The sequence below is a fragment of the Aedes albopictus genome, chromosome 1 (genome assembly GCF_035046485.1).
Source record: "Aedes albopictus strain Foshan chromosome 1, AalbF5, whole genome shotgun sequence".
Taxonomy (NCBI): Eukaryota; Metazoa; Arthropoda; class Insecta; order Diptera; family Culicidae; genus Aedes; species Aedes albopictus.
The window spans coordinates 192,493,145-192,503,905 of record NC_085136.1 but is presented as its reverse complement, the minus strand read 5'-3'; the positions used below and the strand labels follow the sequence as shown (position 1 = coordinate 192,503,905).

The 10,761-nt window shown below is 44.3% G+C and overlaps 1 protein-coding gene across 7 annotated transcripts in view; it reads right to left on the bottom strand.

Annotated features, from left to right (window-relative positions):
- Positions 1 to 464: 464 nt before the first annotated feature.
- LOC109423211 (sodium-independent sulfate anion transporter) overlaps positions 465 to 10,761 on the bottom strand; it is a 151,912-nt gene continuing 141,615 nt past the window's right edge. For all 7 annotated transcript variants that reach the window (XM_062846062.1, XM_062846059.1, XM_062846058.1 and 4 more), the window contains 7 exons: positions 4,233 to 4,368; positions 3,957 to 4,065; positions 2,431 to 2,844; positions 2,012 to 2,366; positions 1,649 to 1,951; positions 1,344 to 1,489; positions 465 to 1,281 (listed from right to left, as the gene is read on the bottom strand). In XM_062846062.1, coding sequence (XP_062702046.1) covers positions 925 to 1,281; positions 1,344 to 1,489; positions 1,649 to 1,951; positions 2,012 to 2,366; positions 2,431 to 2,844; positions 3,957 to 4,065; positions 4,233 to 4,368 — 1,820 coding nt within the window. In that variant the 3' untranslated portion in view covers positions 465 to 924. The remainder of the gene's footprint in view (positions 1,282 to 1,343; positions 1,490 to 1,648; positions 1,952 to 2,011; positions 2,367 to 2,430; positions 2,845 to 3,956; positions 4,066 to 4,232; positions 4,369 to 10,761) is intronic.

Genomic DNA, 10,761 nt, shown 5'->3' with positions numbered 1-10,761 from the left:
GTTGCTATTTTGAAATTGTTGTATATTCAATTTATTTCTAATAAATTATAGCCTTATCACAGTTATTTATTCATATGTATGGAATAATCTTTTTCCGTTTCACTTACACATGTGACATTAGCTCTCCCATATAGGCCCATATTTTACATATGGAGCTATTTATAATTACTGGAACAAACAGGAGACAAACTCGTTTTTTAAACATGTTAAATTCCGAATGGTAAACACTGTTACAAATGGAGAGCATTATTTATCTAGTCTACTATTATATAAGTACAATACTTCCTAATATGTTATGGCCTGACTACGTTTTGTAAATGATATGACTAAAATTTTGAGGATTCTAACCATAAGCAGTGATTGATTATTCTCTAGCAGGTAATTTTGGTTCGCTATTGGAAAACTATAGTAAGCTGCTATTCTTTCAATTTCCTACAAGGGACGTTGCGTTGGTGAATAAATCGTCATGTAATTTGTGCATAGTATTCACCTTCAGAATATAGGTATACAATGCTTAGATATTAATAAATACAATTAAGCTAGGGTTTCTCCAAGTCTGATTTACAATTTCTAATAAGATTATTAATTCACAAGTCTATTCTCCATATTCGATTCGCACATTTTTTTTTATCATGTATGCACAAATTTTACGTACTGCTGGAAAATCATAATACTTTAAAAACTTTTCATCTATCATCGTGTACAAATGTTAAACCGAAAAGAAGTTACCTAGCAAAACGGATATTACGTATATCGTATAAATAAATATTAAAATCATCGTTCAAATCAATATTTATCTTTATACAATGGAATCGACCCTAAATGTCTAAGTGTTACGCCTGCGTTACTAGGTAACTATAGTGTACTTTTTAATAAGTAATACTGATTTTAACCTGAATTGACGACAAAAGAATCTAGCGATGTCTATGCACTTAAAACCTGTTTTGGTTTGTATGCCTTTTCCCTCATCAGCTCATCCAGATCCTCTTCTCGGTAGTAAACAATAAAGTCCACAGGGGACAGCCCTTCAAATACTGCACAAACGCTGGGCTTCAAATTGTAGAAGAACAATGGTTGATCACGTTTTGCAAAGTCTTGAGTAATACTTTCGATCACCGTTGCGGCTGTATAGTCTGCTCCGTACACGTGTGAGCAGTCTATCACAACCGGCAGCGATTGGCGAATGGAATGCTTCGTCACCAGATTCCGCACGTAGTCCACCGATGGGAAGATGAGGCAACGGTCGGGGGTGATAATGAGATATTCCGTACCGGCAGGACTCTGTCGAAAGAATGAATTGATTAAGTGTTGCTTAACGGATAACTTAATCTTAATAATCTTACCGTCAATCGTTCGACATTGATCTTGGGTCTTGCAGCATGGTAGAGAATGAAAATTACGTTCAAACCCACTCCTAGCAGTATTCCGACTTCCAATGGCAAAGCCAAACAGGCAATGAATGTTCCCAATCCAGGGATTAAGTCGCTTTCTACAAAAACACAAAAAGATATTAGAAACGTGAACACGAAACATGTCTGAAGCTATGTGCGGCTGATTCTCCTGTACATTGACAAAAATGGATCCCTTAGAAAACCATGCAGGATGCACTTTTTGAATTTCTTGACAAATATGAAACAATGATACTCACTCTTTGTTCGCCACATGGGTTTCACGACTTTGACTTCGACCATGAAGACCACCGCAGCAATAATGATGGCAGCAAGGGTGGCTTTAGGAATGAACGAGAAGTACGGCGTGAAGAACATCAACGAAAGTATGACCAACGCACCAGTATAGATGTTGGCTAGGGGCGTACGAACCCCCGAAGCGTTAAACACGGCACCTCGGCTGAGGGCTCCGGTTCCCGGGAAACCTTGTGCGAAGGAATTGGCAACGTTGGCAACACCAATGGCGATCAGCTCCTGGGTGGCATCGACGGGTTTACCGTTAGCTGTTGATTGAAAGAGATTTAGACATTTCTACACTATTGAAAATATAAATCCATACTTACAGAAAGCTTTACAAATGGCAATATTCTCCATGAGCGAGATCAAAGGTACCACAATCAATCCCGAGCCCAAGCTGGACACAATTTCAGCGAAGCTTTCCTCCCGACCACTGGATGTCTGATTGGCATTAAGAGTAAACGAAGGAACTTGGAATGATGGCAAACCGGGAGGAATATCGCCGATCAGTTTGAATGGAGCTGAGGCTGACGATTGAAAGACGTATCCTATGGCACCGCAGACTACGACTAGAATGGCATTGCGGGATGTTCCAATCAACCACATGAACTTATTGATGATTCGATGTTTCTTCGATTTGAGATCGTCCTCGTGGGGTCCCACCTTCAGTCCTGCTACAATCTGGAATTGAAAGGATCATGAGATATAGAAAATTTCACTTCACTGCTGCGTTACAAAAACTTACTCTCATAATAAGTAGCACCGCAATGCATGTGATACCCAGCACGGTATCCCACGCTCGAATGTTGTGAATGTCTTTGAAGATTGATTGCCAAATTTCCAGGAATGTGGTTCCTTTAGCCGAAATACCCAAGACATCCTTGATTTGCGACGTTACAATAATCAGCGACACTGCTGAGGTAAATCCCGAGGACACCGGTCCGGATACGAAATCCACCAGAAAGCCCAATCCGAAGATACCCATCAGCAGTTCAATGATTCCAGCTAGGAAGGACAACAGAACAGCCTTATGCACGTTTCCGCGTGCCGTTTGATATGTTAGTAGAGCAGATATGGCGGACGGCCCCATCGGGACGTCTTTGCAGCTACCGAGGAAAATGTACACGATACATCCTACGAAGGAACCATACAGACCGTACTGTAAGGAGAAAACAGAAAATCGTATTATAATTAGACCAAATAAAATGCTTAGTTTTGTTAGGTTGAATCAATGATTGGGACAGAACTAACTTTTTTCCACTTCTATCCCTGCGTAACACTACCAAGTATGCATTTCGTATCATGTCACACCATATGGCAAAAAAATCAAGATATTTCTTACGTAGCAGCACACAGCAAACCATGAATGAGAACGATATGCGGAGGATTCATATTTTGAAACTGCTGAGAAGATTGAGACTATCAATTTACGCAGTATTTACCCTGTTTAGTAAATCCCGTTAAATTAAAAAAACACATAACTTGTAAATGTATTATTTGTGACTATGCCCTACTAACAAAAGTAGCTGCATAAAAGCTTATGAAGCAGACGCTCTTGGAAGGAAGCTCTTATAAACTCTTATTCAGCAAAAATGTTAGTTGGGTGGTGACTGTAGTTTCCCATATGTAATCTACAACTTCACAGTTTGAACTATTTATGCAGAACGTTTGAGATCTGCTCATTTTGTAAAACGAGCAAGTTTGCAAGACTACAGTTCCAAAATTTGTACGAAAAAAGCCTGCGGGCGGACTGTAAAAGCTTAAAAACTGTTTTAACCTTAATTCGCGCGCCTGCTTGATAGCTTGACCAGGGTTTGATCCCTAAATTGTATCGCGCTCGCACTGTTTACGACGAGCGAGGCTTTTTACAAGGGCGCGCGTCGTGAAGGGTTAATGTACCGCGATAAGATTTGGTTATACCCAGAAAAATTGCGAGTCAACTATGGACATTTGTTACGTTCTCTTCATTAAACAACCCAATTGGAAAGCTCTCAGTTGCTGACTGTGGAAGTACTCCAATAAAATTTGAAACGCAAGACGTGTTCCAATCCAAGTAGGACATTATGCGAAAAAAAAAGAAAAGAAGAATAATCAGATAACCAAACTGATAACAGACAATCTAGTGCAATTGCTACACCTGAACTACTTTTTCGTAAACATGCTTTCTACGCCGTTGATGATTAGTACCTAAGTACGAAACAATCTGCCTAGCTGGTTTCCAATCATCAAAACAATCAATTGATTCGCAAATCTCATACATTAGCAACTTACCGCAGCGGGAAGCCCGGCTATACCGGAATAGGCGAGTGCTTGAGGAATCACAGTGAGACCGACGGTTATTCCCGCCACCAAGTCTCCCACAGCATCTATGCCGTTGTAGCTGTAACACAAAAAAAAAAAAAACAGAATACGATATTAGAGAGCTGGAGAAACGTTGTTGCACAGACTGTGGTTGTTGCGTGACCGCAAATCTATCAAATGGAACGTGAATCAGAATTGAATTAATTATTTCAACGAAAGCAATTCAATCAAGCGTCAATTACTTACCATGGCAGCCACCTTAAAATTGGCAGGCGTTTGAGTAACATTTTCCTAGAACAAGCACTTTTCGCTTTGCGTTGGCACCATTGGTTCACCTCTTCCATGCGACTGTCGGCGGAAATTTTCTGACCGCTGGATGATACTGGAAAAAAAAATCATATAATTAAGTAATGATTTGTTTTTGATACATTTGTTCAATTAAATTGTACATACACAAAAAGTTATTTTCACAAGACCAGATATTATTGCTATAACTAAGAAGTGCATTTGATCAGTCCTAACGGATTGGGTCCCGTGGTCATCGGTGGAGTCTTCAACATCTGGGCTATTCAGTGAGGCTGGGCTATACTCAAAGCTATGGCTAGACTGAACGTGGATGTCGCAAACGTAGACGACAAGAAACCTACAATAGGAACGGTGCAGAGTCTGTCATTTACGTGACCTTCTGGAGCCCGGATTTGAAACCTAGCTCGGACTGAAGGCTCTACGATGGATACACACACAGTGACCATCTGGCGATTCGATACAGGGTAGAAAATGGAGGAATACGGCCACAACCAAAGGTCATCGACCGTCATCGGGGATGGCTGACCTCGCGCTTCGATAAGCCGACATTGGTGGAGCGATTGCTTATGGAGGGTAACACCGACGATCTATCCAGCGATGATCTAGTGGGAACCTTAAGCCACGCATGTGACGCCGCAATGCCAAGGCGATCCCTACCCACAAATGAACGCAAACCGGTATACTGGTGGTGTCCCGAAATCACAGAACTCCGTGCATCCTGCCTAAGAGCTAGAAGGAGAATGCAAAGAGTTCGCAGAACGTAACGAAATGAAGCCTACAGGGCGGCTAAACTGGTACTGAACAAAGAGATTAAGGCGTGTAAGCGGGCGACACGATCCCTTGGGGTGATGCCTACAGAGTAGTCATGGCCAAAACGAAGAGCGCGTCAGAATCCCTAGAACGCTCCCCCGAGATGCAGCAGAAGATCGTGGAAACGTTGTTCCCACGCCACGATACATGGGCCCCCGTCTCCAATGGTCGGAACACGAGGTCGCTCCGCTTAAGTTGAATGAGGCTCCGGGCCCGGATGGTATCCCGACAGTAGCCATCAAGATGGCCATCGAGGCTAGCCCTGACATGTTCAGAAGTGCAATACAGACGTGAATTTCTCGAGAGGTGGAAAAGCCAAAGACTGTTTCCACTGCCTAAGCCCGGCAAGCCACCTGACGACCCGTTGGCATACAGATCTATCTGCATTCTGGATACTGCCGGGAAATTGTTGGAACGAATCATTCTGTCGAGGCTGATGGTCTATACCGAGATATCAGATGACTCTGGCCTCTCGGATAAGCAGTTCGGCTTCCGAAAGGATCGATCGACGGTGGACGCTATTAGGGCTGTAACCAAAACGGCCGAGATAGCGCTCCAAAAGACGTGAACGGGAATCTGCTATTGTGCGGTCGCCACGCTGGACTTAAAAAATGCGTTCAACAGCGTCAGCTGGGCCGCTAGCGAGTGCGCCATACGCCACCTAGGAGTTCCGGTTGGCCTATGCCGGGTACTAGAGAGCTACTTCCAGAATAGGGTGTTAATGTGACACCGAGTAAGGCGAGAGTAACCAAAACGGCCGAGATAGCGCTCCAAAAGACGTGAACGGGAATCTGCTATTGTGCGGTCGTCACGCTGGACTTAAAGAATGCGTTCAACAGCGTCGGCTGGGCCGCTAGCGAGTGCGCCATACGCCACCTAGGAGTTCCGGTTGGCCTATGCCGGATACTAGAAAGCTAATTCCAGAATAGGGTGGTAATCTGACACCGAGGAAGGCGAGAGGAGCTAAAACAACACCGCGCACCAAAATTCCAGCGTTTTTAAGGCTGACACAAATTTCGATTTTCTCTAATGTCACCCCCCCCTCGGAATTTTTTTGTCGGAATTCGACATTTTGAGGGGGGACACAAATAAATTATTTAGGAAATTTAAAAATGTTCAAGTGAAATTAGAGTCGTCGAGAAAATTTCTTAACAAATCCGATGAGTTTGGCGATTTTGCCTAATTGTTTGGGTAATTTTTCATGAAATACGTTTATTATTTATCATCCCCCCCCCTTGACGAGTCAACGAGCAAAGTGACAAAAGAAGAAAATGAGATTTGTTCCGGCCTAATTGACGTGCAAAAAAGCTATGAATATTAGAATGAAAAATTGTTTTGACGAAAACATTGCTGTACGGACAATTGTTTGATACACTGTATGTTAGATTTTCAAGCATTTGATACGGTTTTGCGCTCAAAATAATAGAGATGCCGTGTTCAATCGCCATGTATTCAACGACACAACAAGAAAAAGTACCTGTTATAACTTTAGATTTTCTCTCCGTGTCATTATTTTCTATACACAACTACTTCGATGTTTTTACTTCTCTTACCTTGACTGTACTGTGGTACTGACCAGTTATGTAAAACCTAAGATGGACGTAATACAGAAGTGAATTTCTAATCCGAGTAAAAGCGCGTTTCTACCGTGAAATAACCGAAATTACCCCGTGAATATTCTCGGTTACAACAAATATTGACGACGAGGATGTCGAACAATGAAGGTTTGCCGGCTGGAGATGAAAATCGACGAAATCCTGCTGCTAATCTGGTGCCTCCTCCGCCGCCGGCTGCGGCTGTGCTTGCTCCAATTGCCATGCACTCCACGTTCACCATTGAGCCTTTCGATCGCCATAAAATGAAATGGTCGCGATGGGTGGAACGTTTGGAAGGTGCATTTTTGCTGTTCAACGTTCCGGATCATGCAAAGCTTCCAATGCTGCTCCACTCAGGGATTGGCGGCATGCACCGTGCGGTGCGAAAAAAGCGTGTGCTTCACACAATCGCAAGTGCTCGTCTCCCGTTTTGCCGAGAGACAAGAGACGTATGAGTGAGAGCTTTCGTAATTGTGCGAGAGACAATCGCAGCACTAGCTCTACGGCGCAGGGAGTAATGCACGGTGCTTGGGACTGCGCTTGTCTCCAAACAGAAAAAATCAATTAATAAATTAATTGAAGAGTTTGTGTTTTCGGCAAAGTTGTTAAGCTTGTCAAGGGTTGACAAGTGATGGGTCGTTTGATTCGAAATTTTGAAAACATGCGTAGTATCAAGCCAAGTGAAAAGCACGGAGACAAGCACCGAGAGAGTGCAGCGTGAGAGACAGGGGAGCTCCAGCGCGCGGCAAAGCAAACGAGCAACACACAACCGATTGCGCGTACTCGTCTCCTTCTAGTTTGTTGTGCTGTCTCGTAGCAGAGTGTGCGGCACGCAAAGAGTTTTGAGTCGCACCCTATCCCTGGCTCCACTACATGGGAGGGGAGACATATGACACAGTCTCCGACAGACTAGCTCCGGAGAAGCCGCAAACCAAGTCTTACGACGACATCGTTCAGTTGCTCGAGAGTCATTTCAATCCACGTCCGTTGGAAATCCTTGAAAATTTCCGATTCTGGTGCCGCAGACAAGGAGACGAGAGAATGGACGAGTCCATCGACGATTATTTGATCGCGCTCAGAAAGCTTGCGATCACATGCAATTTCGGAAATTATCTACCAACGGCGATTCGAAATCAGTTCGTATTCGGTCTCCGGGACCGGGTCATTCAAGCAAGACTGCTGGAGGTTCATGGTCTAACCTTGGATAGAGCTCGTGAGCTCGCTGTGTCAATGGAGTTATCTGCGAAAGGAGGACAAGAAATCCAGTCTCGTGCCAAGTCTGAAATGAACTTCGTGGAACATCCAGCTACCAAAAGTGCCAAAGCGAAAAGTGCGGGAAAAAGTTCAAATTCTACCATCGGTGATGCAAAGAGGAGTGCTTGTTATCGATGTGGTAGTGTCGGACATTTCGCGAATAAGTGTGTGCATATCAAAACAGTCTGTAACTACTGTCGTTTGGTGGGCCATATACAAAGGGTTTGCCAAAAGAAGAACCGTGCTCCTGAGAGAAGCGACACTCATCAGCTAGAATCTGGCGAGTCGAGTGAAGAAGACATTGAGAAAAGCGATCTGTTGTACACCGATGAAATCTGTGGACTCTATGATAACGCTGTCGAGTCATGCCGTGTGGATAAGTTCTGGATTGAACTGTTCGTGAATCAAGCTGCAGTAAATTTTGAAATCGACAGCGGCGCTCCTATTACGGTTATCAGTGTCAGTGATAAAGAGAAGCTTTTTCCGAGTGTGCAGCTCAGTCCAGCCGATCTATCGCTGGTGAGCTATAGTGGTAATGCAATTCGATTGCTCGGAAGATGCGCTGTGTCCGTGAAGTATGCTGAGAATACCTACCGTTTAATGCTGTATGTTGCGGAAACCAAGAAGCATCCACTCCGGGCGAGGCTGGATGAAAGCGTTGCGCATTGATTTGCGAAGATTCTATGAAGAAGTGCATACCGTTTCGGAAATCAGTCCGGTGAAGAATACGTCAGAAGCGGTGAAGGAGCTGATTTCGCGATACAACAGTGTGTGTGATGGTGCAATGGGAAAAGTTAAAGGGTTAACAGCAAAGCTGCGTTTGAAACCAGACGCTCAACCGGTTTACTTGAAAGCTAGACCGGTACCGTTTTCGATCAAGCAAGCTGTCGAGCAGGAAATCGAGCAGATGGTTAGGGATGGAGTGCTTGTGAAAGTTAACCATAGTTCGTGGGCTACGCCGGTGGTGCCGGTAATGAAGCTGAACAATAAAGTGCGTCTTTGTGGTGATTACAAAATCACAGTAAATCCGAGGTTGATCGTTGATGAACATCCTCTTCCAACTGTGGAGGAGTTGTTTGCAAATGTCGCGGGTGGTGATAAATTCACGAAAATCGACTTGTCTCAGGCGTATCTTCAACTGGAGGTGGACTCTGACCAACAGGAAGTTCTCACGTTGAGTACGCACATGGGTCTGTACAAGCCAACGAGACTCATGTACGGCGTAAGCTCGGCGCCGGCTATTTGGCAGCGCCTGATGGAGGAAATTCTCAGTGGCATACCGGGCGTCACAGTGTTTATTGATGACATTCGCATCACCGGGCCGAATGATAAAGTGCACCTAGAGCGACTAGCTGAAGTGTTGAAACGGTTGAGTGAATATGGAATGCGGGTGAATCTCGATAAGTGCCAGTTTTTTGAGGAAAAGATCGAGTATTGTGGATACATTATTGACCGCCGTGGAATTCATAAAGTGCAGAAGAAAATTGATGCTGTGCAGAATATGCCTGTTCCTCAGAACAAAGACCAAGTGCGATCGTTTGTTGGGCTAGTGAACTATTATGGACGATTCTTTCCGCAATTAAGCACGACAATCTTTCCGCTCAATCAACTCTTGCGTAATGACGTGCCGTTCAAGTGGTCCAAAGTGTGTAATGAAGCTTTTCAAAATGTGAAGAAGGAAATGCAGTCGGATCGATTCCTAGTACATTACAATCCAGAGTTACCGCTAGTGCTGGCAACCGATGCATCGCCTTATGGAGTCGGCGCGGTGCTCAGCCACATCTTTCCGGACGGATCTGAAAGGCCGATTCAGTATGCGTCCCAAACGCTCAATGAAACGCAGCGCAGATACAAACAAGTAGACCGTGAGGCATACGCCATAGTGTTTGGTATCCGAAAATTTTACCAGTATCTGTACGGCCGCAAATTTGTGCTGTATACAGACAACGAACCCGTGAAACAAATATTCTCTGAAGCGAAAGGTTTGCCAACAATGTCTGCATTGCGTATGCAGCATTATGCAACGTTCTTGCAGTCCTTCAACTATACGATTAAATTTCGACCAACGAAGCAGCACTACAACGCAGACGCGTTCTCTCGGCTCCCGCTGAATGTCAAAACACCGGATAACGTTGTCGAGGAAAGCGATTTGCTGGAAGTAAGTATCATCGAAACTCTCCCGCTAACAGTTGAAGAGCTGTCGAAAGCAACTGCAATCGATAGTTCGGTTAAGATACTACTACAAGGACTGAAGAATGGCAAAATGGTAGACGGTAAGGAGCGATTTGGAGTGGACCAGAACGAGTTTTCTCTACAGCAAGGCTGCATAATGCGGGGCATTCGGGTGTATGTAGGGTATCGCGCTACTTGGGCGGTGGTTTTCTTCGTCTGTTATTTTCGTCTGTTTTCCACTGTAACTCGGTCAATTTTGAACCGATTGACTTGAAATTTTGTACACGGGTAGATAATATACCTATCTCACCGCATTCCAAGAATTGTGTCAATTGGTTCAAGATTGACTGAGTTATAGTGGAAAACAGACGAATATAGAAGCCACCGCCCAAGTAGCGCGATTCCCTACCTCCCGAGCTTCGCAGCAAGGTGCTCGCAGAGCTGCATTCGGCACACTTCGGTACTACACGTCTCAAATCGCTTGCCAGAGGCTATGTTTGGTGGGAAAGAATCGATAAGGACATTGAGGAGTTAGTTAGAAACTGCGCATCTTGCCAATCGACGAGACCGAACCCGGTTAAGGTTACAACACATTGTTGGGAACCTCCCAAGCAACCATTCGAAAGAGTGCATGTAGA